Here is a 23950-nt window from a genome sequence, read left to right as displayed (position 1 = left end):
CCTCTGAGGACAGGATGTTTCACAAAACATGGGCAGTGGAGAAAAGGCCTTCTTCCTTGACCTCACCAGTTGAAGTTCTCTGACTAATGTGTTCTGTAGCATGCCTTTCTTGCCTGAACAAGTGGGACAAACTGGTAACGGGGTGAAGCTGTAGATAGCCTGGCGCTATGCCATGTAGTATAGTCACATACTACATCTCATGTATGAGATGTAATGCACTAACTGGGCTTATTTCCAAGTTATTATGAATAGGAATACAGTAGAAATTCTAATTAGTTTCAGTGGAAGGCATTTAATAATCTGATTGGCATACTCATGGAAACTTAAATGCATTCATTAGCTTCATTGCACAGTTCATAGTTCAGGGTGTTATATCAGTTACAGAAGCATACTAGACGAATCAAAATCAGTACTAAAGCTGATCAAGTTAATGATTTCTACTTACTTCGATTAAATTCCACATGAAAGGAGAGAGATATTCATTTATCACTGAAAAACAAAGTATATTTTGCTTTCAGATGTAGTCTCCTGATCTCTTCATTCTCCTGCAAATTAAGTATTTACAGAAATAAGCGTAATGGAAAGCAGTTGTTATCTATAGCATTGCACTATAAATCAATCTAAATTTTAGCCTAAGAGTCTTATGCTGGATATTTTGCAAGTAGGTATCTAAAACGTTATTGCGTATAAGAGCCATGGTGCCACAGTGGTTAGAATGCAGCATTGCAGGCTAATTCTACTGACTGCTAGCAATTCGGCAGTTTGATTCGGACTGGCTCAAGGTTGACTCAGCCTTCCATCCTTCCGAGGTTGGTAAAATGAGGACCCAGATTGTTGGGGGCAATATGCTGACTCTGGACATTGTGCAGTGAATTGCTATATATCTAGTAGGTTAAAACTTGTCCTGTAAACTTCATACAAATGCTTAGAGAGATATATGCCCTTTGTTAACAACGTGAGCATCATTTTGAAGTTATCCCCATATTTTTGAGAACAACCAGATATCAGAATAAGGTTATGCAATCTTAGTGACCCCTAGAGTTTATCTAGCTACTGGTAGCCTATTAAGTATCTCTTCCTGCTTGACTGGTATGTGAATAATGTGATTGTTTGGTGTTTTAAATTGAGTGATGGTTCCTTCTTCATTTTCCAAAGATCTATTTTCTAATGATGGTAATTAATAATGGAATTATACAGTTATCAAATAGATTAATTGTAATTAGGATATTTTTGGTTCCTGCAAATTGCTACTCCAGCAGGCCATTATTAGTAAAATAATTTATAATATATTGTTTTCATTGTAGTTAAGACTGTAGAAATTGCTGCTCAGTGAGATACTTGGAACCTTTGATGTTCAGGTAGTTCAGTCAGTTGCAACAAGATGAGAACATGAACATTGCATTAATATAGATTTGATGCTTGATTATCTTGTGGGATTCAGTTACTAATCTGGTACAATCTGTACAGTATTTGCTGATTTCCTCCCTCAACCCCCCACTCTCACCCCCAAGATCATTAAAGGACAGTAGCTTCATCATTCAGTGTTGAAGCCACATTGTTTCGAACTGGGGTAATTGTAAGGTTTCAGTTGTCATGTTTGGCAGTTGTCTGCTACAAACCTAATCCCCAAAAGGATCTCTGGGTCAGCAATTCTTCAAAAGAAAATATCCTATTATGGAAAATGTTATCTACTCTCCAAGATTAGTGCATTTAAGTGTTCTCTCTGCATGCAAACATAGACTGACTATATTTCTTGATCAATTTCCAGTCAGCTGCTGGGAATCTCCAGAAATAGATAGATTACTCATGAACCAATGACTCTTTCTCATAGTTTTGATATGCCTTCTGTTTCATTATCAGCTGAACCTCAATCTATACTCTCCCCCCTGATCTGCTTTCTCAGCTTGGCAAAGTGGGATTATATTGATGAATATATCATGTGCCAAGCCGATAAAAGGGTTGTTTTTATGCCATCTGCTACAGGAGTCTGTTGTTGGGGTGGTTGTGTTCAGTTGATATGAAGCAAGCAGAATGCAGTTGTGTTTTCCCTTGAAAGTTTGTATGGAATTTGAAAGCAGGGATTTACCTTCGGCTGAACATATCCACAGTGGTGTTTCTCAACCTTGGCAACTTTAAGATGTGTGGATTTCAACTCCGAGAATTCTCCAGCCAGCCTGAAATCTCATTCTGGAAGTTCAGCTAATTTATTTTAAATTGGTTATAATTCAGGAAAAAGAAAAATGTTTGTTCTAGTTTCAGCCAAAATCAGATCCCATAGCTAAATGGTCTCTCCCTTCTTTTTAATATTTCTCTGTGCAACGTATCCCATCTGCCTGCTGACTCCTGATCTTCTCGATGCCTTCCTTTCCCACAACCTTCAGCTACTGACATCAAGATTCTCTTACCCTCTGAATCACTTATTCCCAAAACAAATCCATGTCAGTCCATATCAAGAATATAATGCTCCCATTACATTCTGTATATAGTTTTAAACACCCAAAACATACATACTGTATTTCAGTTCAGTCATAGACCATGCAAAACCAGCTGTGTCGTGCATAGTTCACGGATTGAACACACATTGAACATTTTGCATGTACCTGTTTATAAAACATATATTTTGTAAACTGTTTGGAAGACTGTTTTGTAAACTGCCAGATACCAGCTGCTGCTCTGTTACCAGTGAAGAGATTCATGTCCCTAGTGGGTCACGAGATTGCTATTATTAAAAAACTGGAGTTTCCATTATTACATTGATTGTAAATGGTAAATAATTCACTTGCTGAAATTTTTGTAACCCCATCCTTTTCATCTCAATAAACCTTGCTAAAGAAAAGTGTGATGATATTGCCTGAAAAGAATTAGTTTCATTCAGGCAGTTGCTAAGGAGTCTGATGTATCTTATTAGAAATTCAGTATTTTACAGGTTAAGGTGGGGGAGACATTTCTGCTCATTTTTCTTTTTGGAAACTTCAGTTCTCAAAGAAGCTTTTTAAAAATATATATTCAGGATTTAAATTTATACCATTAAATTTATTTAATTTTTTTCTGGGATTAGTGAATAGTAGGTTTCCTTCACTGGAACTTGCCTTCATGTGCCATCTTGAAATTGGCACATTTAATTTCCTTGGAAAATGTTGAGGCCTAACCAGCTTGGCAAGTCCGGAATTTCCCCTCCTACTCTATTAGCTACAGGAGAGGTGTGGTATGCAGTAACATGCCAACTCCAACTTGATCCTTATGAACTTTGGGAATCCAGATTTAGAAAGAATTAGGTGATTTTTCTGCACCAAACCTGGAAAAAGTTTGTAACTAAGATCAATTAGTAAGATTTGAGGTTGAATATTTGAGATTTGAGTGGTTGCAATAAATAACATTTGGCCAAAAGAACAATGGTATCTTCATCTTCATTTTAATGTCTAAGTATGGGCCAGTAAAGCCCTAAATGTCTCAAAATCTTCTACTTTATTAGAGGATTTAACAAACTAGGTCTTACGACTCAAGTCGCCTAGGCAGTGGCAGGCTTGGATAGAATCCTTTATTGCTCTGCTAATTCCATGACAAATGGTCCTACAATGGCTGGTGAAGCTCCATCCGGAACTTCTCTGAAGACAGCCACCCACAGTCAGCGCAACACAGTCCCACAAACATAACCCAAATAGCCACCAAAGCCAATTCACAAAGGAAGAGAGGAAGTCCAAAAACAAGGTGCAGGTTCACAACACAAGGTCCATAAGTCGTATGCAAGATTCAAGATCCACAAGGTGAGGTCCAGAGTCCACAAGGCAGAAACACGATTCAAATCAGGGTTTTTTCAAGGCTGGGAAAGTACAAGCTGAAACAAAACAATTGTTCCCGACAAAGAATTCTCCCTGCAGCCTCTGCTTAAATCAGACCAAGTTAGGTAGGTATTCCTTGTGAGGCAGGACGGGGTGGCTTCTCTGCCAGCAGCCTCACAGGACTCCTTTGAGCTTGCCTCCACTCCACTCCTCGTGGATTGAGTGGGGGAGGCAGCTGTTCCTCATCAAAGGGCATCTGCTGCCTCTCAACACCATTTCCTGTCTGCAGTTGATCCTCCCCCATGTTTGTGTGGACAGGCAGCTCCCCGTTCAGTTGAACCCCCCCCCCCCCAATGCTGGAGGGGCCTTGGATAGCATCGTCCTCAGCCCCTGGACTCGCCAAACATTTCAGAGGAGATGTGTCATCCCCATTGGATAGTCCCAGTTTCAACTCCTCCTCTGAACTGGAATCTGACAATGGCATGATATTAGGATACAAAATAGAGCTATAATGGTTATTGCTCTTACCAAAACAGCTCTGTAGTGGTGATACTCTTGAGTGTGATATTCAGAAATATGAGAGGTCATTAAATAAATTGACATCTTGATCTCTCAAACCCTCTGAAAGGTGCTTTTCAAGCTTCTTGGATGAGAAGCATCCAAGCGTCTTCAAGAAAAAACAGTCTAGTTGCCTTCTGAAAAAGCATTTTTAGGATAACCATGACTTGGATGACTGAGAATCCCCATAATCTCCCAAAATGGGAATCCATTTCATCATATATGGATTGGAAACTACCATTATTTCATGGCTACTGGTCATCTTTTTAAGGAAGAAACTGTTGGGTTCAACAAATTGTTGTAGATAGAGATATTTGAAATGCAACATTAGTTTATATGATATATCTTGATTAATAGAGGCTCCCTCTGAAAAGAATTTCCAGAATTTCACATATTAAGTTTATTCTGAAGTACTCATTTTTCCAATGCTTATGGTATTTTTGAGCTGTGTTACTGTGGATTTTTTAATTATAAGATACCAAAATGCAAGAGGATTCCTATTTTCCTAATGGTTTGAAGAACTCTGTTTCTGGGTTTGAATAAACATTTTATAGCCAGGAGACCTGTTTACAGACTTTTTTTTAAAAAAAAATGGGGGCTACAAATTAGCATGTGCTTAATTTCCCCCTTTTATAAGAGTTAGGTAAAATGACTGATATATTAATAATTTAATTGTATAACATGATGTGAATGTTCACCTAAGGCTAGCTTTGTTTAGTGCAGAAGAAATTATGCTTTCATGGATCCCTCCCTCCCCCCTCTCTCTTTGCATACCATTTTTTAAAATAAGCCAACAGTACACAGGGCTTAAACATTTATATCTCATAAATGGTATCTATCATATGACCATAAGAAGCATCCTGCTGCGTTAAATCAAGCACTAATTTGATCTATCATTCCATTTCCAGCATTGGCTTGCCAGATTCTTCTGTGAAACAACTGAACAAAGTCAATGGCTGTTACAATGTGGCATTCAGCATCAAAGGAAATGACAGTTGGTCTTACCTGAACTGTTATTTTAAGAGGTGTTTGCAGGATGGGCCAGTGATGGTATTCTCACAGCCAATTGGCCTCGAGACTGGGTTGAATTTGAAGCCATGCCTCTGGGCTCCTCTCCTCTGACTCCATTTTCAATGCAGTATGCGCTCCCGAGATCCTGAAAACAAGTCACAAAGGAGACACCTCCACCCTCAATACTGTCTATCTAACCTAGGGTGGGAACTGGCCCATCCTGCAAACACCTCTTAAAATAACAGTTCAGGTAAGACCAACTGTCATTTTCCAGAGTGGGTTTGCAGGATGGTCCAGAAATGGGACATACCCAAGTTTCCGTCCCATAGGGTGGGCCCTCATTGATCTGACAGGACCTGCTGCAGGACCCTGCGGATGAACGCCGCATCAGAAGACGCGAAGGCATCCAGCCTATAGTGCCGGATGAAGGGGCATGGGGAAGCCCACGTTGCTGCCCTGCAGATGTCTTCTATAGGGGCCTGAGAGGCCCAGGCCACTGAGTGGCCATGCTCCTAGTGGAATGTGCCGTGATTCTGGCCGGAACCGGCAGGTTTTGTGCCTCATAGGCAAGGGCAATGGCCAGATGGATCCACCGGCTAATGGTGGATGGGGAAACCCTCTTTCCTAGCAACAAGGGTTGGAACGATACAAACAGAGCCTCAGACTTTCGGAACTCTGCCGTCTGCCTTAAGTAGATCCGTAATGCCCTTCTTACATCTAGGCGGTGTCACCTGTGCTCACGCTCCCTGGCAGGGTCTGGACAGAAGCCCGGGAGAACCACCTCCTGGACCCGGTGGAAGACTGTGTTTACCTTGGGCAGGAATGCTGGGTCCAGGCGTAGCACTACTCTTTTGTTGTGAAACATGCATAGATCCTCCCTGGAGGAGAGGGCCCCCAGCTCCGATACTCGCCTAGCTGAGGTGATTGCCACCAGGAACACAACCTTACATGTGAGTAGCTTCCAGCTGACTGTCCGGAGCAGTTCAAAAGGCTTGGCCATAAGGGCCCATAGCACCATGGGAAGATGCCACATAGGAAACCTGTGGACTGGCGGTGGACGAAGGTGGGCCGCCCTCTTGAGGAACCTCTTAACTAAGGGCAAATGAGGTAGCGGAGTGGGGCCCTCCCCAGGGAGCACTATGGCCAGTGCTGTCAGCTGTCTCCTAACCGTGGCTAGGGACAGGCCCTTGTCCAAACCCTCCTGGAGGAATTCCAATACATGAGGCACCGTGGCCCTGGAAGGGGTCACGTGGGCGTCCTGGCACCAGGAAACAAACATCACCCAGGTGGAATCGTAAATCCAGTTGGTTGACTGTCTGCGGGAGGCCTCGATGGTCCTGATCACTTTCTGGGATAGGAGAGCACCTCTCAGAGATTGAGCACCACTCAATCTCTGACCACTGTGGATCTGGATGGACCAACTTCCCCTGTAGCAATCTCACCTCCCCCCAGGGAATCCTCCACGGTCTCCCTGCTGACAGACTCAGCAGGTCCACAAACCAGGCCCTCCTGGGCCAGTAGGGGGCCACTAGGATTACTTCTGTCTGCTCTCTGACTAACTTCTGGATGACTCCGGAAAGGAGAGGTAGGGGGGGAAGCATACAGCAGCCCAACCGGCCACCTGGAGTGAAGGGCGTTGACCCCCTCCGTTCCCCAAGCTGGGAACTGAGAGAAGAACCGCAGCAGCTGAGCGTTGGACAGAATGGCAAACAGGCCCACCACTGGTCTCCCGAACCTCTGGCAGATCCTCTAGAAGAGCTCCTTGGACAGACTCCATTCTCCGTTGTCTAACATCTCCCAGCTCAGCCAGTCCGCCTGATGATTGTCGACGCCGGTGATGTGTTCCGCTCGGATGGAGCGCAGGTGTTTCTCCGCCCAGTATCCCAGCGCCATCGCCTCAGTGTGCAACACTCTGGATCGTGTGCCCCCCTGTCGATTGATGTGCGTCTTTGCTACAATGTTGTCTGTTAGGACGAGGATGTGGTGACCTTCTCCTGAGGTTTGGAACCATCGTAGGGTGAGGTGGACCGCCCGGAGCTCCAGCCAATTTATGTTGTGTTGAAGGTCGTCCCTGTGCCAGCTAGGAGGTGAAGGGGCCCTGTATACCATCGTGCTTCTACTTAGGGCCACTCCTTGCGCTTACGCCCAATCCGTCCCTCACCTCCTCTTCAGTTGCAGCAGCCGGACTCTCTCCCCTCGCAGTTCTTCTTTTTGAATTTGCTGCATTTGTGCCCTCTGCTGCTGCTGCGGCTTTCAGGGAGATTGTGCTTCCACCGCGCGTCTTCCCAGACACTTCCGTGGCTTTCCCTGGCGCTGAGGGCTTCGTGCTCTTCTCCGCGCTCTCCTCCGCGCTCCCTCTGTTTGCTGGTGGTTCGATCAGGCTTTAGGGGCTGTCGGGCTGGAAACCAGAGCCCATTAGCCCCTTCCGGTGCCTATCACGAGGCCTCCAGGATCCTCGTGGTCACCCAGCCACTGGACCCTCCCAAATTCGAAAACATCAAGCCACCGACGGGGAACTTATGAAAGGAGGAGGTAGGGTCCCTGGAAGGCAGGAAGCCACGCTGGTTTGAGAAGGGTCCAGTAATGGTATTTTTCTTTCAGGAGTCAAGGTTTTTTTAGTTTCTATGCTGGCCAGACTGGATTGAAACTGGAGTCAGAGGAGAGGAGCCCAAAGGCGTGGCTTCAGATTCAACTCATTCTCGAGGCCAATTGGCTGTGACAATACCATCACTGGACCATCTTGCAAACCCACTTTGGAAAAGATAAGATTTGCTTAAGCATATGATCAGAACTGTCAGTTATCCAACCATTTGTTCCTGCTAATTGAGCAAAAAAAAATAAAAATCAGATCACTGACTCATCTAGCCTGGTATTATTGAGGTTTTCTTCCCTACTATACATAGTTATGATGGCAAGGGAAACTAGCACCTCCTGGCTGTAAAATATGTGTGCTACCATTAAGTTGGGATTTCCCTCCCTAGAGAAGCAGATTTTTCAGAAACTAATAAAATGAATCTAATTCTTCATTTAGCACAGTTGCTTCAGGGAACTTCATCTACCAACTTGCATCTTCCTAGGGCACTAAAAAAAGAGTGAGAAATTCCTACTAACCCTAACCCTAACCTTGAGTTCTTGACTACTCAAATTTAACTGTGTCCCAGATCTAAACCTATGTATTTGGTTTATATCCACATGTGTTTGGTTGCAGTGAGCAAATCTTTTTCTGTTCAATGAGATCCAGCTTCAGAAGAATATTTCATGGTAGTTTCTGAAAGACTGACTTCTTTATATTAAATATATGTGCTTGCAAATATAAAGATATTAAAATATTATAAAAAGTGGGTGGGGGGAGAAGTGTTATCAGTCCTTCCAAAAGATGTCAAAACCTCACCATGAATTACACACATTACAGTAAAAGCAAAGCAAATTTCTACATTATCAGCTCAGTTCCTTCCTTCCTTCCTTCCTTCCTTCCTTCCTTCCTTCCTTCCTTCCTTCCTTCCTTCCTTCCTTCTTGATAGCCAACCTATCAAGAGAACATCTGCTGGTTTTAATCGCTCTACAAATAAATGTTACTATACAACACAAAAGTAAAGATGAAGAACTCAAATTCAAATATTTAGCAACTACACTATTAGGATAAATAGAAAGTTAAGGTATATCTTTGCCTCCCATTTGTGTGAACTATGATAGGCCAGGTTGTAACTATCACCTGTTTGCTAGAGCAGGATATTCTCTCTGAGCCACCCAAAATTTAATTGCTATTCTAGTTGTTGATTCTGTCAGGTTTCAACTCTTACCTGGAAAATCCCCAGCATTCCTGAATCCCAATAGGCGGGTTATGTAAACTGGGAAATGCCTCTGAAGAAAAGATCTTAGATACCGTCATTCGGTGACAGAGGCTGCTTGCTAATTCTGCTTTCTGGAAATCATTTTTTTTAATGGTCCCATCTCTCCAGTTTCTCCTTTTGTGACTAGCATAGCAGTCTGGTTATTTTTTTTTAAAAAAAACCTAATAAAAGACATTCATTGTTGAAGGCCTATTTTGTTTTGTTTTTTTGAGGCTGAGCAGACAGTGGCACCCCTTAGCTGCATGTACACAAAGAGACACCAGAGGCTACAGTGTGAAAGGACAATTTGGATGTGCACTAAGCCAAAATAAGAAAATTCCACATCCATCTCTTCTTGTGCGGTAATAAAAATGCACATTGCCATCCCATTTCCTGATAGCTACAATTGGCTGTGTCATTGCACATCCAGGAAATGTTAATGCTTGAAGCAAATAAAGAACAAGGTGGATTTGGTGGCCCACTAAGCCTTTTATTTATGCAGAAGGGTCTAGGTCTGGGGTTTAGGAAGAGCAATTAGGAATTTTTGCTTATGTCCACATCTTTAGCCGCCTGAGGCAACCACTACAGTCTGTCTAAAGTTAGTGCCCACTTTTCACATTTTGCAATTCAAGAATTAAAACCAAGTTTCGTATTCTGTTCTAATAGTGGCCACCCTATTGCTATAAGGGAGCAGAACTACTTCTGTAGCGTTTCGGCTCCCAACATTTGATACTCAGCGTTTTATCATTCTGTTTCTTCAGCTTTTCTTTCCTTTTGTCTCCAAGATTGAGGGGAAATGGGAGAATTTATGAGTCTGGGGAGCCTTTTTCATCCCCATCCAATTAATTGCCCCATAGCCATTATCTGGTTTGCTTTGTTTATTAGAAGCTAAGTGTCTTGAATGAACTCAGTGTGTTTTTTGAAGAATATAGTCTAGCTTAGCACATAGTGAGCTCTTAACTAATGGTATGCTATTCAGTAAACCAGGATTAAAACCAGGATTTTGCAAGGGTTGAATCTTGCCAGTACCTAGTATTGCTGAATATTTTTCAAATAATCGCTGGTGGAGAACTTTGTGGAGGATTAGTTGAATTTGCTGTTAAAAGCTATACTGTAAAAACCAGCTCAACTACTTATTGTATCAATTATTTATGCACATTACTTATAAGTTGTGTTTGTGTAAGTAGCTCTTTGTTTTGATTCTCATTAAATGTATGACTAGTCAGTTACATAACATATTTTTTTCAACAACCCTAACTAAAAATACTCTGCATGGATTGGGGGGGAAAGTATTAGTGATATAGAATAAGTGCCTTTTGCATCCTTGTAGTCATCCATCACGGGAGTCCTTATTATAAGTATTTGGATTTGCATGAGATTACAAAGCACAAAAGCATGTAGGTATTGTCATAGAGGGAAGAAAATTTTAGAACCTTTTTGTTATTGGCTGCTTTTGTAATAGTTTCATAGAGTTTTTTAGGTTACAAATTTGGCTAAGATTTAACTGCCACGTTCTTCAGAAGTTCAAAGGATAACTAACTGATTTAAAGATAATTTTCGGAGGTAATACATATGAAATTAAGCCAGGGTTTTTAAAATGAGGCATTCCCAATGTAAATGTTAGTGATCTGAGTCTCTGAACTGAAACAGAACTGCACACTGGAATAATAAAAAATAGTCCTGTATGTTAACTTGCCGTTGAATATACTGTAATGTAAAAATGTGTATTCAAAGAATGATTTATTGGAGAAGTGCTAAAGACCTTGATGGGATTTAATTTAAATATACTGTAGTTGCCTAGAATTGCTCATTAAACAACTTTCCTTAATTCGATGTCCAATAAATCTAGGATATACCTATTGGACTGCAAGTCCTATCATCTCCAGCTATCAAAGTTGCTGTCTATACTTGACTTAATACAGCAAAATGGATGGAGCATACACAACATTGATTTCATTTTGTTTTGAGATTATAGAAGAGCGTGGAGGATTTTATCAGAAAGAGGCAGAAAGAAAAGTCATGATGCTTATATATTATTTCAGTTGGAGGCAACTTAATTTCTGAAGACATGAGTGGGAAGTATGTTTTGTTTTCAGATTTTGTGGCTTTCCCACTGCATCTAATTACTCAACATGAAAAAGAGAATGTTGAACTGAATGGACCTTTAGTCTTATCCAGCATTATATTACTTACAATTTTATCATTACATGAAGTGTTCTACTCCAACAGCTTTTTAAACATATGCCTGGTCCCTTGCCTTAATGCAATGCAGATTAGATTGAAAAGGAGTTCAGATTTCTTAGAGCATTATTTTTGAATTTCAGTGCCAAAATCTTTAAACTGTAATGAATTTTAGAAGACATTCCTACATCCCTGTTTAGTATTTCTCACCTATTTGAAAATGTTACAGGTATATTGCTTAATAGAGATTTTTGAGTTAGAAGTATTGGATAATGTAATGCTGATTATTGTTTCTGTGTCACAGTTGCTTGCCCTGAGAATAACAGCCTTCATGGAGAATGTGCAAATCAGAAGTATAAATGCAGAATGCAAATTAATTTTTTGTAAATAAATCAGAATGGAAAAAGTATGTAATCTGAAACATTGAGCAACATGTGACAGCATAAATGTGAACGATGCAATTCATAGCCTATGTAAGAAAACATACGTGGGGGGGAAACCTCTAGAGTTCTCAAGAAGTGAGTAGGAGGACATTGGTGAAACATCAGGAATTAAAAGCTTGGATCTCCTCAATTGCAGTTGTTTCTTGAGAATTGTCATTCTTCCTAAGATGCTAGAATGACTGGAATCGGGAGGTGACCAATGTCAGAAAAATTGAGTCAGGGGGAGATGCATGGGACTGTAGCACATTTGATCGCAAGGTTCTTTGGACTTTCCAAAATTACTTCAGCAATAAAATTTAGATCAGGGTTACATGTCATAAATGCTGGAATGGATTAGTGGTATCTAAATATTAGCCTTATATATTTCTTAGTAACTTAGAAAAATATTTTTCCTGTTTTTATAGACGCTACTTATCTATTTATCACTTACTTTTTTGTTGCTTGTATTGATCAATGGTTTGTTCATATCTGATAATACCCATATTTTAAATTCTAATTTAGAATTAGAATGAACGCTTTTATCAAGTGGGATCCATTCTATGACTGCCCTTGGTCCACCTGCCATCAGTTTTTTTTGCTATGTGACCAGTCATTTCCATTTCAATTCTTTTACTCTCTTGATGATATTGTACACTTTCATTTGTTTTCTAATCCATGTGCAGGTCTTTCTATCTGGTCTTGTAATGCTGAGCATGATTTCACCATGGCTCTTTGCGTCACTCGTAGCTTTTGTTTTGATTTCTCAGTTACTGTTCTCTAAAGTTCCTGTTAATCCCTATGGATAAAAATTATTGAATTCTATATGGAGAAAGGCAGAAAAATTTCAACAATACCCCCCCCCCCGGGAATGTTTGGTTACTATGGGGGTTTCCTAACCATTTTATGTCCATACCTCATTGATCTAAGTCAGGGGTGTCAAACTGGTGACCCATGAGTGGCTTCACATACAGGCCACACCCACCTCAGCTCCACAAAGGGAAAATAGTGCAGAATGTCACATGACGGCAATGTGACACCGCAAGTTTTATACCCATGATCTAGATGGTTATCACTGACCAAGAAATTAGTATTCAGAAAAAATGTAATCTAAATTCAGATTATTTGTTTCTATGAAAGCCCTAATCTACAGGCAGGATGTAATTGGCGACTGTTGATACACCGACTGAAACTGTCCCATGCTCTTGAGTATTTCAACCTTCTGAGATGAATTCTCTTTGGGAATGCTAACTTTTTCTTGTTGTTTTTCACATCAGGCAGAAATACCTGGAAACTCAGTAATTGATCTGCAGTCATGGAAAGCAAGGGACCTTATCGAATCTATGACCCTGGTGGGGGAACACAGGAAAAGGCATCTGCTGCCTTCGAACAGCTAGTGGAAGAAAATGCAAAACTTAAGGAGAATATGCAGGGGATTAAATCTCTAGGTAACGGTGAGCATGAAATGGAAGCACAATTGACTCCTTGTTATTATTGTTGATGACTTGAATGCCATCATATGTGTGGCAACCTTTAGAAAAATAGCTTTTAATCTAGCTCTTATTGGTAAACCCCTCAAATCTTCAACTTCACAGAAGCATAAGAGGCCCTTTGCTAACAGGTGCACCTGCTTGGTTGGGTGGATTTATTGTAGAAAATAAGCAGGAGTGATCTCACAGCAAATGTAATTCAAGTAAGAAGAAAAGTAATTGTGTAACTTAAGTGCAATTTGTAATCTTAATATTTGTATTATTAAAAGGGTGCATTTCTCACCCCCTCCCACTCATTAGTTGATTTATGGGCTGTAATTGGTCACTTTTTGTAGGCAAAAGAGATAAAAATCAACTCAGGCAGCAGCAGAAGGTATGAAGTGATTTTCTTCTCCTTCATGGTGAAAGAGAAGCCTAATCTCAAGTAGAAATAGTATATTTATGGGATTATCTATCTAGCTATCTAGCTATCCAGCTATCCAGCTATCTAGCTAGCTTTATAAGGAAAACAGCAGCTTCTGCCGCTAGATGTATTCCTTTTTCGTACCAATACAAAATAACATTGTTTGCATTATATAATACAAAATGAAGAGTTGTTATGATAGCAGCCAGACATTTTAAGTAAGGTGTTGCATGTAAACCGGGCATGATAAATTCTCTGGATTCAAACATACATGACCTACATGTTTAATGCTTTCATTGCCATTAGCACTTCTGAATAAAAAGAAACGAAAGCATCCTCATAGGCTTCTGTTTCTGTTGATATTGCTACCTTCTTACCTCACCCTACAGAGCCACACGTATTTCCAGAAACCCAGTTTGATGTAGTGCTTACGAGGCTGACCTAAAAACCAGGAGACTATGAATTCTAGTCCCGCCTTAGTCATGAAAACAGCTGGGTGTCTTTGGGCCAGTCACACTCTCTCAGTCCAATCCACCTCTCAGGGTTGTTGTTGTGGGGAAAATAGGAGGAGGAAGGAGTACTGTGTTATATATGTTTGCCACCTTGAGTTACATATAAGATAATAAAGGCAGGATAAAAATCAAATCAATAAATAATCTCATGATCTCAGTCTAAAGTTGTGATGGTGAACCTATCGCACGTTTGCCCAAAGTGGTACATGGAGCCATGTTGGCTGGCACGCGCAATGTCACCAGTTCCTCTTCTGGGTTTCTGGCACGCATGTACGCCCAATGATCAGTTGTTTTTTACGTGTGCGGCAGTGCTGGAAACCAGAAGAGCTGGTCTTCTGGTTTCCATTGTGCGCATGGGCTCTGGCTAGCTGATCATCATGCACGCATGTGCACCAGTAACCGGAAGAGAAGCTGCCAAGTGAGTATGCACGTGCCGGGAAATGAACTTCCGGTTTTCAGCGCATGCATGCTCACTTGGCAGCTTTCTTCTGGGATGCACCCCCGATGAGGGCATGCATGCTGAAAAGATTTGCCATCACTGCTCTAAGACATTAAAGCTGAATTATGGTTGTACATCAATGAGACACTTGTGTAAAGTGAAAAGGTTACCTTTTTTCTACATAGAGATACTTGCTTAATTAGCTATCTTGTCAGTGTATAAACATTTGACTGCTCTGCTGATAAGCAAGGATCATCTCTATGCAGAAAATGATAAGCTATCAAATAATCATTATATTAAAATGCAGTACAATGGGGCGAGCATTGTAAGCTGGACTACAGATATGATGTATTGCTAGAAAAAAAGATTTGAGCATGGATCAGGATGTGCCGAATGATACCTTTTCTCTTTTGCCAGGAGAGTTATTAGAAGAGTCCCAGTTAGAAGCGTCCAGATTACGTCAAAAAGTGGAAGACCTTGTGAAGGACAACGAAATGCTAAGATCAGCCTCTTCTTTTGAAAAATTTGAAGAAATAGCAGGTATGAGAATATGAGAACAAATACGTGAATGTCCCTCTGCCAAACCTAAATTCGTACATTAATGTGTGAGAGAAAGGGAATGAAATTTGAAAAAAGATTTGAAAAAAAGAAGTTTTGAGTGGAGGCAGGAAAAATAAATTTGCAATTGTGCCTTTCCCTGTTCTGGCATATGAATCAGATATAGTAAAATACACTCCAATCTACACTGTGATGTATGAAAAGCATTCACACAAATAGGAAAGTTTGCATAAAATGAACTCAGCTCTTCTAACAGTTCCGTGTATGAATACAATGGAATTGAATCATAGCTGCATAACAGAGCAGTGGAAAGTGTCCTAGGTTTTATCCAGTGGAGAAAAAAATAATCTCAAAAAGTAAAAGGTGGGGAAACCCTTAGATTAAAGGGTTAATGCTACCAGGAGCAGCCAAGTGGCTAAATCGATGAATAATTTATTTAACTTGATTTAGTTAAAAGATTTCTATGGCCATTTATCTTGGGGGGGGAAATCAACTCTAGGTGGCGTCCAATGGCAATAAAAAGCAAAAAAAATAAAAAAAATAAATCCAATAACGAACAACAAACCTATTTTCCTGTGCGCTGCTTGGAGAGTCCAAGCAAGGGTTAAATTCTGTCCTTCTGCCCAATGGACTGGATTGAAATTTCTGACCACGCCTCCTGGTCTCCCGGTATGTTCAGTATTTCAGTTTAGTTCATTACCCATTAGGATGTCTTTTCCCTCTCTCTCTGAGATTTTTTTCTAAATTTACCTTTATTATCTGTATCCTTTGAAGTTTTTTCTCCTTTATTTCCTTAATTAGTTCTTTAAGTTCAGGTCATAGACTTTCCTTTGCAGGTTTCAGACCTTTCAAGGAGCCGACAGAGCACCTTTGATTCCCCAGGCGTTCCGGAGTTTTTTTCCAGGTGCTGGGAGGCAGCCGACTGGCTCTTTACCGCTGGGGCTCGTCCAGTTGGCAACCCGCATGGCAAGACACCCCAAGACATTGTTGGGTTTTCTCCAGCGACGAAGAGGCAACCAGCAGTCGGTTTTCCTCCGTGCGGAGCCAGGACAACATGATTGTCTTTTGGGCGCCGACATTTTGGCCAGCCCCTTCCAGTGGCTATTTTGGGGCACCAAACTTTCCACCTTCTGCTCTGTTTACCGTGTTCTTTGGCAACAGTGGCGGGTTACCAGGCGAAAATTTCAGAGGTCTTTGGCTGCGGCCATCCTCTACGCATCGCCTTTCAATTCCTGATGGCATCTCTCATCATCTCTTCCCCCCAGCAGCGTTCTTTGTGTCCTTTCAGTGCACGCTTGCCCATCCATCAATGGACTTGGCGGCAATCAATTCACTTCTCAGCCCGACAAGCACAACACCCGCATTACCCACCATGGCAGATGAAATCTCCTTGGATCCTCTTCCGGCAGGCCAGTCCTCTAATCAGATGGGGTCCTATCTCAAGAAGGCGGGCAGGGCTGCAAGGGAGGCCATTGGGGGGACCAGGGCCACTAATCCTTACTCCGGAAAACCTATGAAAGCACAGGAAAAATATGCTATCAGGCACCAGAAAGCCCTGGAGAAGGAATTTGCAAAGGCCCAAAGGCAGGTTGTGGCACCAGCCAGATCAGCCAGGAAGCCCTATTGGTCAAGATCTAGTGGGGGGCCCTTCCTCCTCCTTCTATATCAGGGAGTGAAATTTTTCTCCGGGATGTTTCCCTATCTGGGGGGTCCAGGTCTCCTTCTCCCTCCCTGGGGGTGTGTGCTGATTTATTTGAGTGTGAGTTGGTCTCTGAGAGGGAGGGCTCTCCCTCCCCTGTTCCTAGCCAGAGATCCCACAGTCAGACCCACTGTGACGGGGAGCCGCCCAGTGGAGGACCAGGGCCCAGGCCTATCAGCAGAAATGAGGGAAATCATCTCTGCAGCAATCAGCCAGGGAATAGCTGAGAGTCTCCAGAGGCGTGAACTGCAACCACAAGTTCCCCAGCTTCCTTTACCCGTTCCACAGGCCCCTCCAGCCCCCCGGGCCCCTCCAGCCCGACAGGCTCCTCCAGCTCCGCAACCCTCTCAGGGTTCCCGGGAGTGATCCCACAGGCCGCCCTCTCCACCTCCATCGGTGGCCAGTGCTGACTAGTGTGGGATGAGGCAGCTGTTGGGGGACATGAGTTATCAGACGATGAGAACATCATCCCAGATAAACCGGCCTTTACTGGCTTGTTCCAACTATCCTTGTTTAAGGCTATTCTATTTAAGAATAAAAGAGCCGAGGTGGCACAGTGGTTAAATGCAGGACTGCAGGCTACTTCAGCTGACTGCAGTTCTGCAGTTAGGCTGTTCAAATCTCACCGGCTCAGGGTTGACTCAGCCTTCCATCCTTCCGAGGTGGGTAAAATGAGGACCCGGATTGTTGGGGGCAATATGCTGACTCTGTAAACCGCTTAGAGAGGGCTGAAAGCCCTATGAAGCGGTATATAAGTCTAACTGCTATTGCTATTGCTATTAAGGCAAAGGTGTCCACCCACATGGAGGTGGAGGTTTCCCCGGACCAGGCCGCTGCGGATCCCACGGATCACAGTAAAGGCCTGTTTGATGAGAAGGTTCCCGCCCAGGAGATTGTTCCTTCTCCCAAACTCTTTAAAGACGTAGTCCAGTGCCAGTGGGTCCAGCCTGGGACTCTGGGTCTCAAACACCTTTACTCAGTGGGTCCCACCATGGAGGAGCTTCTTAAGCTTCCTTCTGTTGATCTTCCAGTTCAAGCTCTCACTTCCTCTTCAGTGCTGCCACCTGACTTTCTAGAGGGCCATTAAGGCAGCCACCTCCACCTCATTCTTTAATAGGGCCACTATAGCCTGGCTTCGTCAGTTACTTACTAGACTCCTGACAGGGTACGCCAGACTGTGGCATGGCATAAACAAAATTGTGGCCACGGTGGAATACTCTGCAGATGCCACCCTTAACGCTGCAAAGTTTGCCTCGCGGGCCATGGCTTCTAATGTCACCTCTCGTAGGCTCCTATGACTCTGGCACTGGAATGCGGACATGCGTTCAAAATGGAAGCTTCTGCCCCCTTTAAAGGGGGCAAGTTATTTGGGGAGGCCCTTGACTCAGTTTTGATTGAGAACAAGGATAAACGGAAGGTGATGCCTTCGGTTTCTAGGAAACCAGACCGCAGGTCGTCCTCCTCCTCCTGCAGGCAGACTTCCTGCCCAGCTGATCCTCCGATTAACAATTCCTCCTTTCAGCGTTCCTACGCTCAGGGGACGGATTGCAACCAGAATAGACATCAATTTCGGGATAGGGCCTGTTAGCAGCCCTACTCCCGTCATCCCTTTCGGGGAGGGTCTGGAACCAAACCTTTCCATCGAAACAAGTGACCACCATCCCAATCCTCCCATTGGGGCACAGCTGCAACTCTTTGCCACCCGATCGGAGGAGATTACCTCAGATGCGTGGGTGCTCCAAACGATTCGGATAGGCCTCACTCTGGAATTTCCCCCCCCCCCGGTACCACTTGACTTGTTGCCCGACTCCCAGCTGTACCACCAAGAGGGGCCTCATGGATGCCGAGATCCATCACCTCAGGGAAATCAGGTCCATAGAAACAGTTCCCCTGGGGCAAGAACACTATTCTATTTCTAGTGCTCAAAACTTGGGTGGGGGTGGAGAGCGATACTAGATTTGAAGAAACTGAACCAATATGTGGCTTACAACAAGTTCAAAATGCAGTCCCTCCAATCCATCTTGGGCTGCATTTGACAGGGAGTCTTCTTAACATCAATAGACTTGAAGGAGACATACCTTCATGTCCCCATCAGACCCAAGCACAAGCGCTACCTAAGATTCTTCTACTCCAGATCCCACTTTCAATAGAGAACTCTTCCATTCGGCCTATCGTCAACCGCACGGACGTTTACAAAGATCCTGTCTGCAGTCGCCACCCACTTAAGAATGCGACCAATCTGCCTACAGTGCTACCTAGATGACATATTGATTCAGTCTTCGTCGCTGGTGCAAGCAGCACAAGATCTACACATCATCATGCGGACATTACAGAACTACGGCTTTACCATCAATCTCGAAAAGAACCACTTGGCTCCAGTCACCAGGATTCTGCACCTGGGGACCGTGATAGACACTTCATCTTGCCAAGTCTTCCTGACACCAGACCGCGTTGAAAGTCTCCGAGAACTGGTCCAAAGAGTCTGCCTCTCCCCCAGCACTCGCATTGTCATCCTGCTGCTGTTGCTGGGGAAGATGATCTCGTGTCTCTCGATCATTCCTTGGGCGAGACTCCACATGAGAGATCTGCAATGGTTTCTCCTGCCAATGCAGAGGGCGAAGACCAGCAATTCATCGGTCAAGGTACGTCTACCTACCAAAGTCCTTCGTTCTCTCCGGTGGTGGCTATCCCCAGTTTTCCTGAAAGGGACTTTCAGTATGGCACTTAAGGGGGACCTCCTGAGGAGAGCCAACTATTCTACCAAGGTCATCAACACCATCCAAGCCTCCAGAAGACCCTCCACCACACAGATCTATGACGCCACCTGAGCCACCTTTGCTAGCTGGTGCACGAAGCGTCATCTTCAACTAACTACCACTTCACTTCCTCAAACTCTAGAGTTTCTACAGGAGGGCCTTGATAGAGGGATAGCCGCTAACACCTTACGACACCAAGTTGCAGCTTTTGTCCACCGTGCTCTCACATGGCAACAATCAACCGCTCAACAGGCACCCGGAAGTACACAGTTTCCTGTGTGGAGCCTCCAACCTGAGTCCCCAGGTCGTCCATTGTTATCGTTCCTGGGATCTTGCCACTGTCCTCAGGGCTCTTGCTTGCCCTCTCTTTGAGCCACTAGGTCATGCATCCTTCTGACACCTCACTCTTAAAACTGCCTTCCTTGTTGCCAGTACTTCAGCCCGCAGAGTATCAGAAATTGCGCCCCTATTGGTCTGAGATGATTTGTGTAGCATCCACTCAGACATGGTTGTTCTCTGTCTCGATCCGTCATTCGTGCTGAAGGTTAATTAGTATTTTCACCGTGCCCAGGAAGTTGTCCTTACAGACTTTTGTCCACACCTGAATCACCCAAGGGATGTTGCTCGATGTTCGGAGGGTAGTTAAGAGGTACATCAAACGCACAGCCCCCCTTCACCAGTCGGAGGCCTTGTTCATCACCTTTCAACCAACCTTGTTGGGTCGAAAGGTCACCTCATCTACCATTGGGAGAAGGATCAAGGCTTGCATCTCCTTTGCCTACGAACAGCAGGGCAGACCCATTCTTTCTCGAGTTACTGCACACCACATGTAGTGCGGCCACAACAGTGGCCTGGGCCACTCAGGCGGCGGTGGAGGAGATCTGCGACCTGGGTGTCCCCATCATTATTTGTCAGACATTACAAATTGGACAAATTTGCATCTGCAGAAGCTGCCTTTGGCAGGAGAGTGTTGCATTCCGTTATTTCTGAGAGCCATTAGGGTTGGGTTGTTACTCCTTTTTTGTTCCCACCCTTGGACATATTTTGCTTGGGTATATCCCTTGCTTTGACTCTCTAAGCAGCACACAGGAAAATGACCATTGACTTATCTGAAGGGTCCTTTTCTGTCTGCTGCGGGAGAGTCCAATCCCACCCTGGTTTTTTTTTTTCTCACTTTCATCGGATTTGCTCTTCTTTTTTTGTCTGTGGACGTTGTTGGGAAGGATGGAGCATTGACTTTGACTTACCTTTTCGGGACCATGCCTTCATTGAAAAACAACATACCGGGAGACCAGGAGGCATGGTCAGACATTTCAATCCAGTCCATTGGGCAGAAGACAGAATTTAACCCTTGCTTGGACTTTTTTCAGGTAAGCCAATGGTCAATCCCAATAAATGCAATAAACACAAAAAGCAAATGTCTGGTGTCCCCATTCTTTCTCCTCCAATGTAGGCATCACTACCATCTTCAGGTTAGACCTCATAATGGGGGTGGGGATAGCAACCTTTCCCCTGAAGTACTGGACAGGGTTAACAGAAGCTATGAGGGAGAGGTGGTTTGTTACCCATCTAGCATATAGAGTGTTGTTGTAACCAGCATCATGAATTGCACTTGAGAACATCTTGGCACCCAATGCAGCAGTTGTATAACATAACAGTGCTGAGATTTCCTAGTAGGCACAATGGCTGCTATATTTGAGATCAGCTGAAGTTTTCGTGGGCATCCCTATGTAGAGCAAATTATAATAACCCCATTCTGGATAATTTAGAGCATCTGTGCTCAAATGTCAATAAGTGGCAGGTTGCTTTACTTTCATTGCTTTGAAACTTTAAAAGAAAAGTTATACGCTTAATCTTCAAAATGATGCACTTTCTCCTACTGCATTGCTGAAGCCACAAAACTCTCTCTTCAGTTCTTAAGAAAAGGAAAGAAGCTGACATTGTCAAGACAGGTTCTGCCTGTCTGAGATAGAAAGGAATAGATCACTTCAATTTGGCCTTTCAATTTTATCTGTTGTCATAAATGCAGTGCATCCTGTTTCTTCATCAGCGTGGATTTTTTTTAAGTACACAAACGTCCACATTTACATACTAGATAAACATATATTTAAAAACAAAGTTAAGTGTGCATTTTTCTTAAAATATGCATGTCTATGAATGTACTGTAATGTATGCTCTGTATCATTCATTCTAATTATGTACTTCATTCTAATTCACACATTTAATTTGGAAAGTGAAAATTGGTCTGATAGATGAATTCTTCAAGTGTCCCTTATCCTATGCCGCTCTGCCCTGTTCTGAAGAGTTCTAGAATTGTACATAATTCACCTGAGTTTCGGCAATAAATCAAATTATTTATTTGATTGATTGATTTATTGATATAGCTGTCCATTTTCCAATCAAACCTCTGGCCAGAGAATAAAGATAGAAAACCCAGTAGAATAAGTATAAATAATAACAGAATAAGCAATATAAACACAATAATAGCACAGTAACACTCAAAGACAATCAAACTCAAACCATATAAACTCAAGTCAGAAAAAACCCAGAATGACCACTTCGCCCAGCCTATAAGAGCCATAAGCTGGGGTTTATCCACATCTTCAAGGCTTTATAAAATGTCATCAGTGTTGGGGGTTAAATTAATTTGGAGTGGGAGCCCGATGGGAGAGAATATATCTATGGTTCTAAAATAGATCAGTAACAATTGAGACATCTTCTGTGCATTGACATTACCGATTGTAGTTTGTGCTGTACCTGTGAATTCATTCTACAGTGCAATATTAATTTGTATGATGAAACACTGTGACCCAGTAGGTTAACCAGAATTTTGAGTGAACACACCTCATCTTCAAAGTGCACACCACCTTCTGCGCATGCGCAGTGTCGGGGTGGGGGGCGGAGCCTCCCACAGCCACCGCTACCGGTTTGCCTGAACAGATCTGCTTTGGCATTTGCCTTCTTTCTTTAGTCATTGCTATGGTCTTGTTTGATAGCCAGTGTGTTATTTGTTTTCTTCTGGCTTTAAATATTTATTTTTTAGCTTTCTCTTTTACAAACATTTTAACTAAATCCAACAAATCCTTGAGCTTTCTGTCAACTAGGTGCGGCCCTTTGATTCTCTTTCTCATCTCAATGTTGTATTCTTTTGCAGTGGGTTTGTAGTATGTATCCCACTAAAACAGTGTCTTCTCTAGTGTTTTTCAGACTGGTGTATTTCTATGACTAGTAGTAGATGATCTAATTCACAGTCGGCACCCAACATATTCTGCAATTCAGTATAGATATTTTCCATCTGTTGTTACATGATATATTATGTTGATTATAGTGTTACCCATTTGAAGATGTCCAGGTTAAAAGCTGTCTTTTGTTGTTGGAAAGTAATCTATTAAGGGACATACATCCTATTTTTTGTAGGGAAGTCTATTAGTCATTATTCATTGCAAGTTCTGATTGTGAATCTTCCAACTGTATAGCATACGGTTCCTCTTCAACTTTTACATTAAAATTATAATTGACTCTGAGAACCATCAAAAATTCATTGCCTTGAAAAGTCATTTATAAAAGGAATTTATATTACACATTACAATAAGTCCAGACTAATTAATATTCAAAATGTGATTTCCCTCCCCCCCACTTCTACAGCATTTTGTTTTTTTCCCACCCCATATATGAATATTTGTGTTTTTTTTAATTTGGAAATTCTGAATGTCTATGGAGATTCTCAGTCATTCAGATCATAGTTGTCCCAAAGGTGCTTTTTCAAAAGGCAACTACACTTCATTTTTTTCTTGAAGAAGTTTCGCTTCTCATCCAAGAAGCTTCTTCAGTTGTGATTGAATGGAGGAGGATGGAAAGATTTATATTCCTTGCAACCATCTGGTCATTAGTACTCATTCTGAGAGTTGTTGAGGCCGCTTGGAGGTTCATTTGTGCCCTAAGGGTCATTTTAATAGTGTAAATGGGTGTGGAACCTTCTTGGAACTGCTGAAAGGACTGTGTTGTAAACAGGAGATAAGTGGTGTCATATTCCTCCCCTCAGTTGAGAGAAGGCTGTTCAATTCGAATGTAGATGGCCTGTTTTGTATCTCTTTTGGAATTCTGAAACTTGGCAGAAAATTATACTACTGAGATATTACTGGTTTATGTATATTTTTCTTTTGAGAATGGAACCTCTTTTGCTACATATTGGGCTTGAGTCACTGTGATTCCTGTAGAAACCATAACTAGGTCAACACCCCCCCCCCCAGGTTTATAAAGGTAGAGGTTTTCCCTGTCCAGATATTCTTGACACTAGGGGGCGGTGCTTATTTCT

The 23950-nt window shown here is 42.7% G+C and overlaps 1 protein-coding gene across 5 annotated transcripts in view; it reads left to right on the top strand.

The window, feature by feature from the left end:
- Positions 1-23950, top strand: part of TNIP1 (TNFAIP3 interacting protein 1) — a 70164-nt gene that overhangs the window by 9168 nt on the left and 37046 nt on the right. For 3 of the 5 annotated variants that reach the window (XM_032210442.1, XM_032210445.1, XM_032210443.1), the window contains exons 2-3: positions 13056-13232; positions 15040-15162. In XM_032210442.1, the coding sequence (XP_032066333.1) occupies positions 13094-13232; positions 15040-15162 (262 nt within the window). In that variant the 5' untranslated portion in view covers positions 13056-13093. The remainder of the gene's footprint in view (positions 1-13055; positions 13233-15039; positions 15163-23950) is intronic. The other 2 variants (XM_032210444.1, XM_032210446.1) reach the window with 1 other exon arrangement.

Source organism: Thamnophis elegans, chromosome 2 (assembly GCF_009769535.1).
Source record: "Thamnophis elegans isolate rThaEle1 chromosome 2, rThaEle1.pri, whole genome shotgun sequence".
Classification (NCBI taxonomy): domain Eukaryota; kingdom Metazoa; phylum Chordata; class Lepidosauria; order Squamata; family Colubridae; genus Thamnophis; species Thamnophis elegans.
Note: the sequence above shows the minus strand (reverse complement) of the source record. Positions and strands in the feature narration are given on the sequence as shown.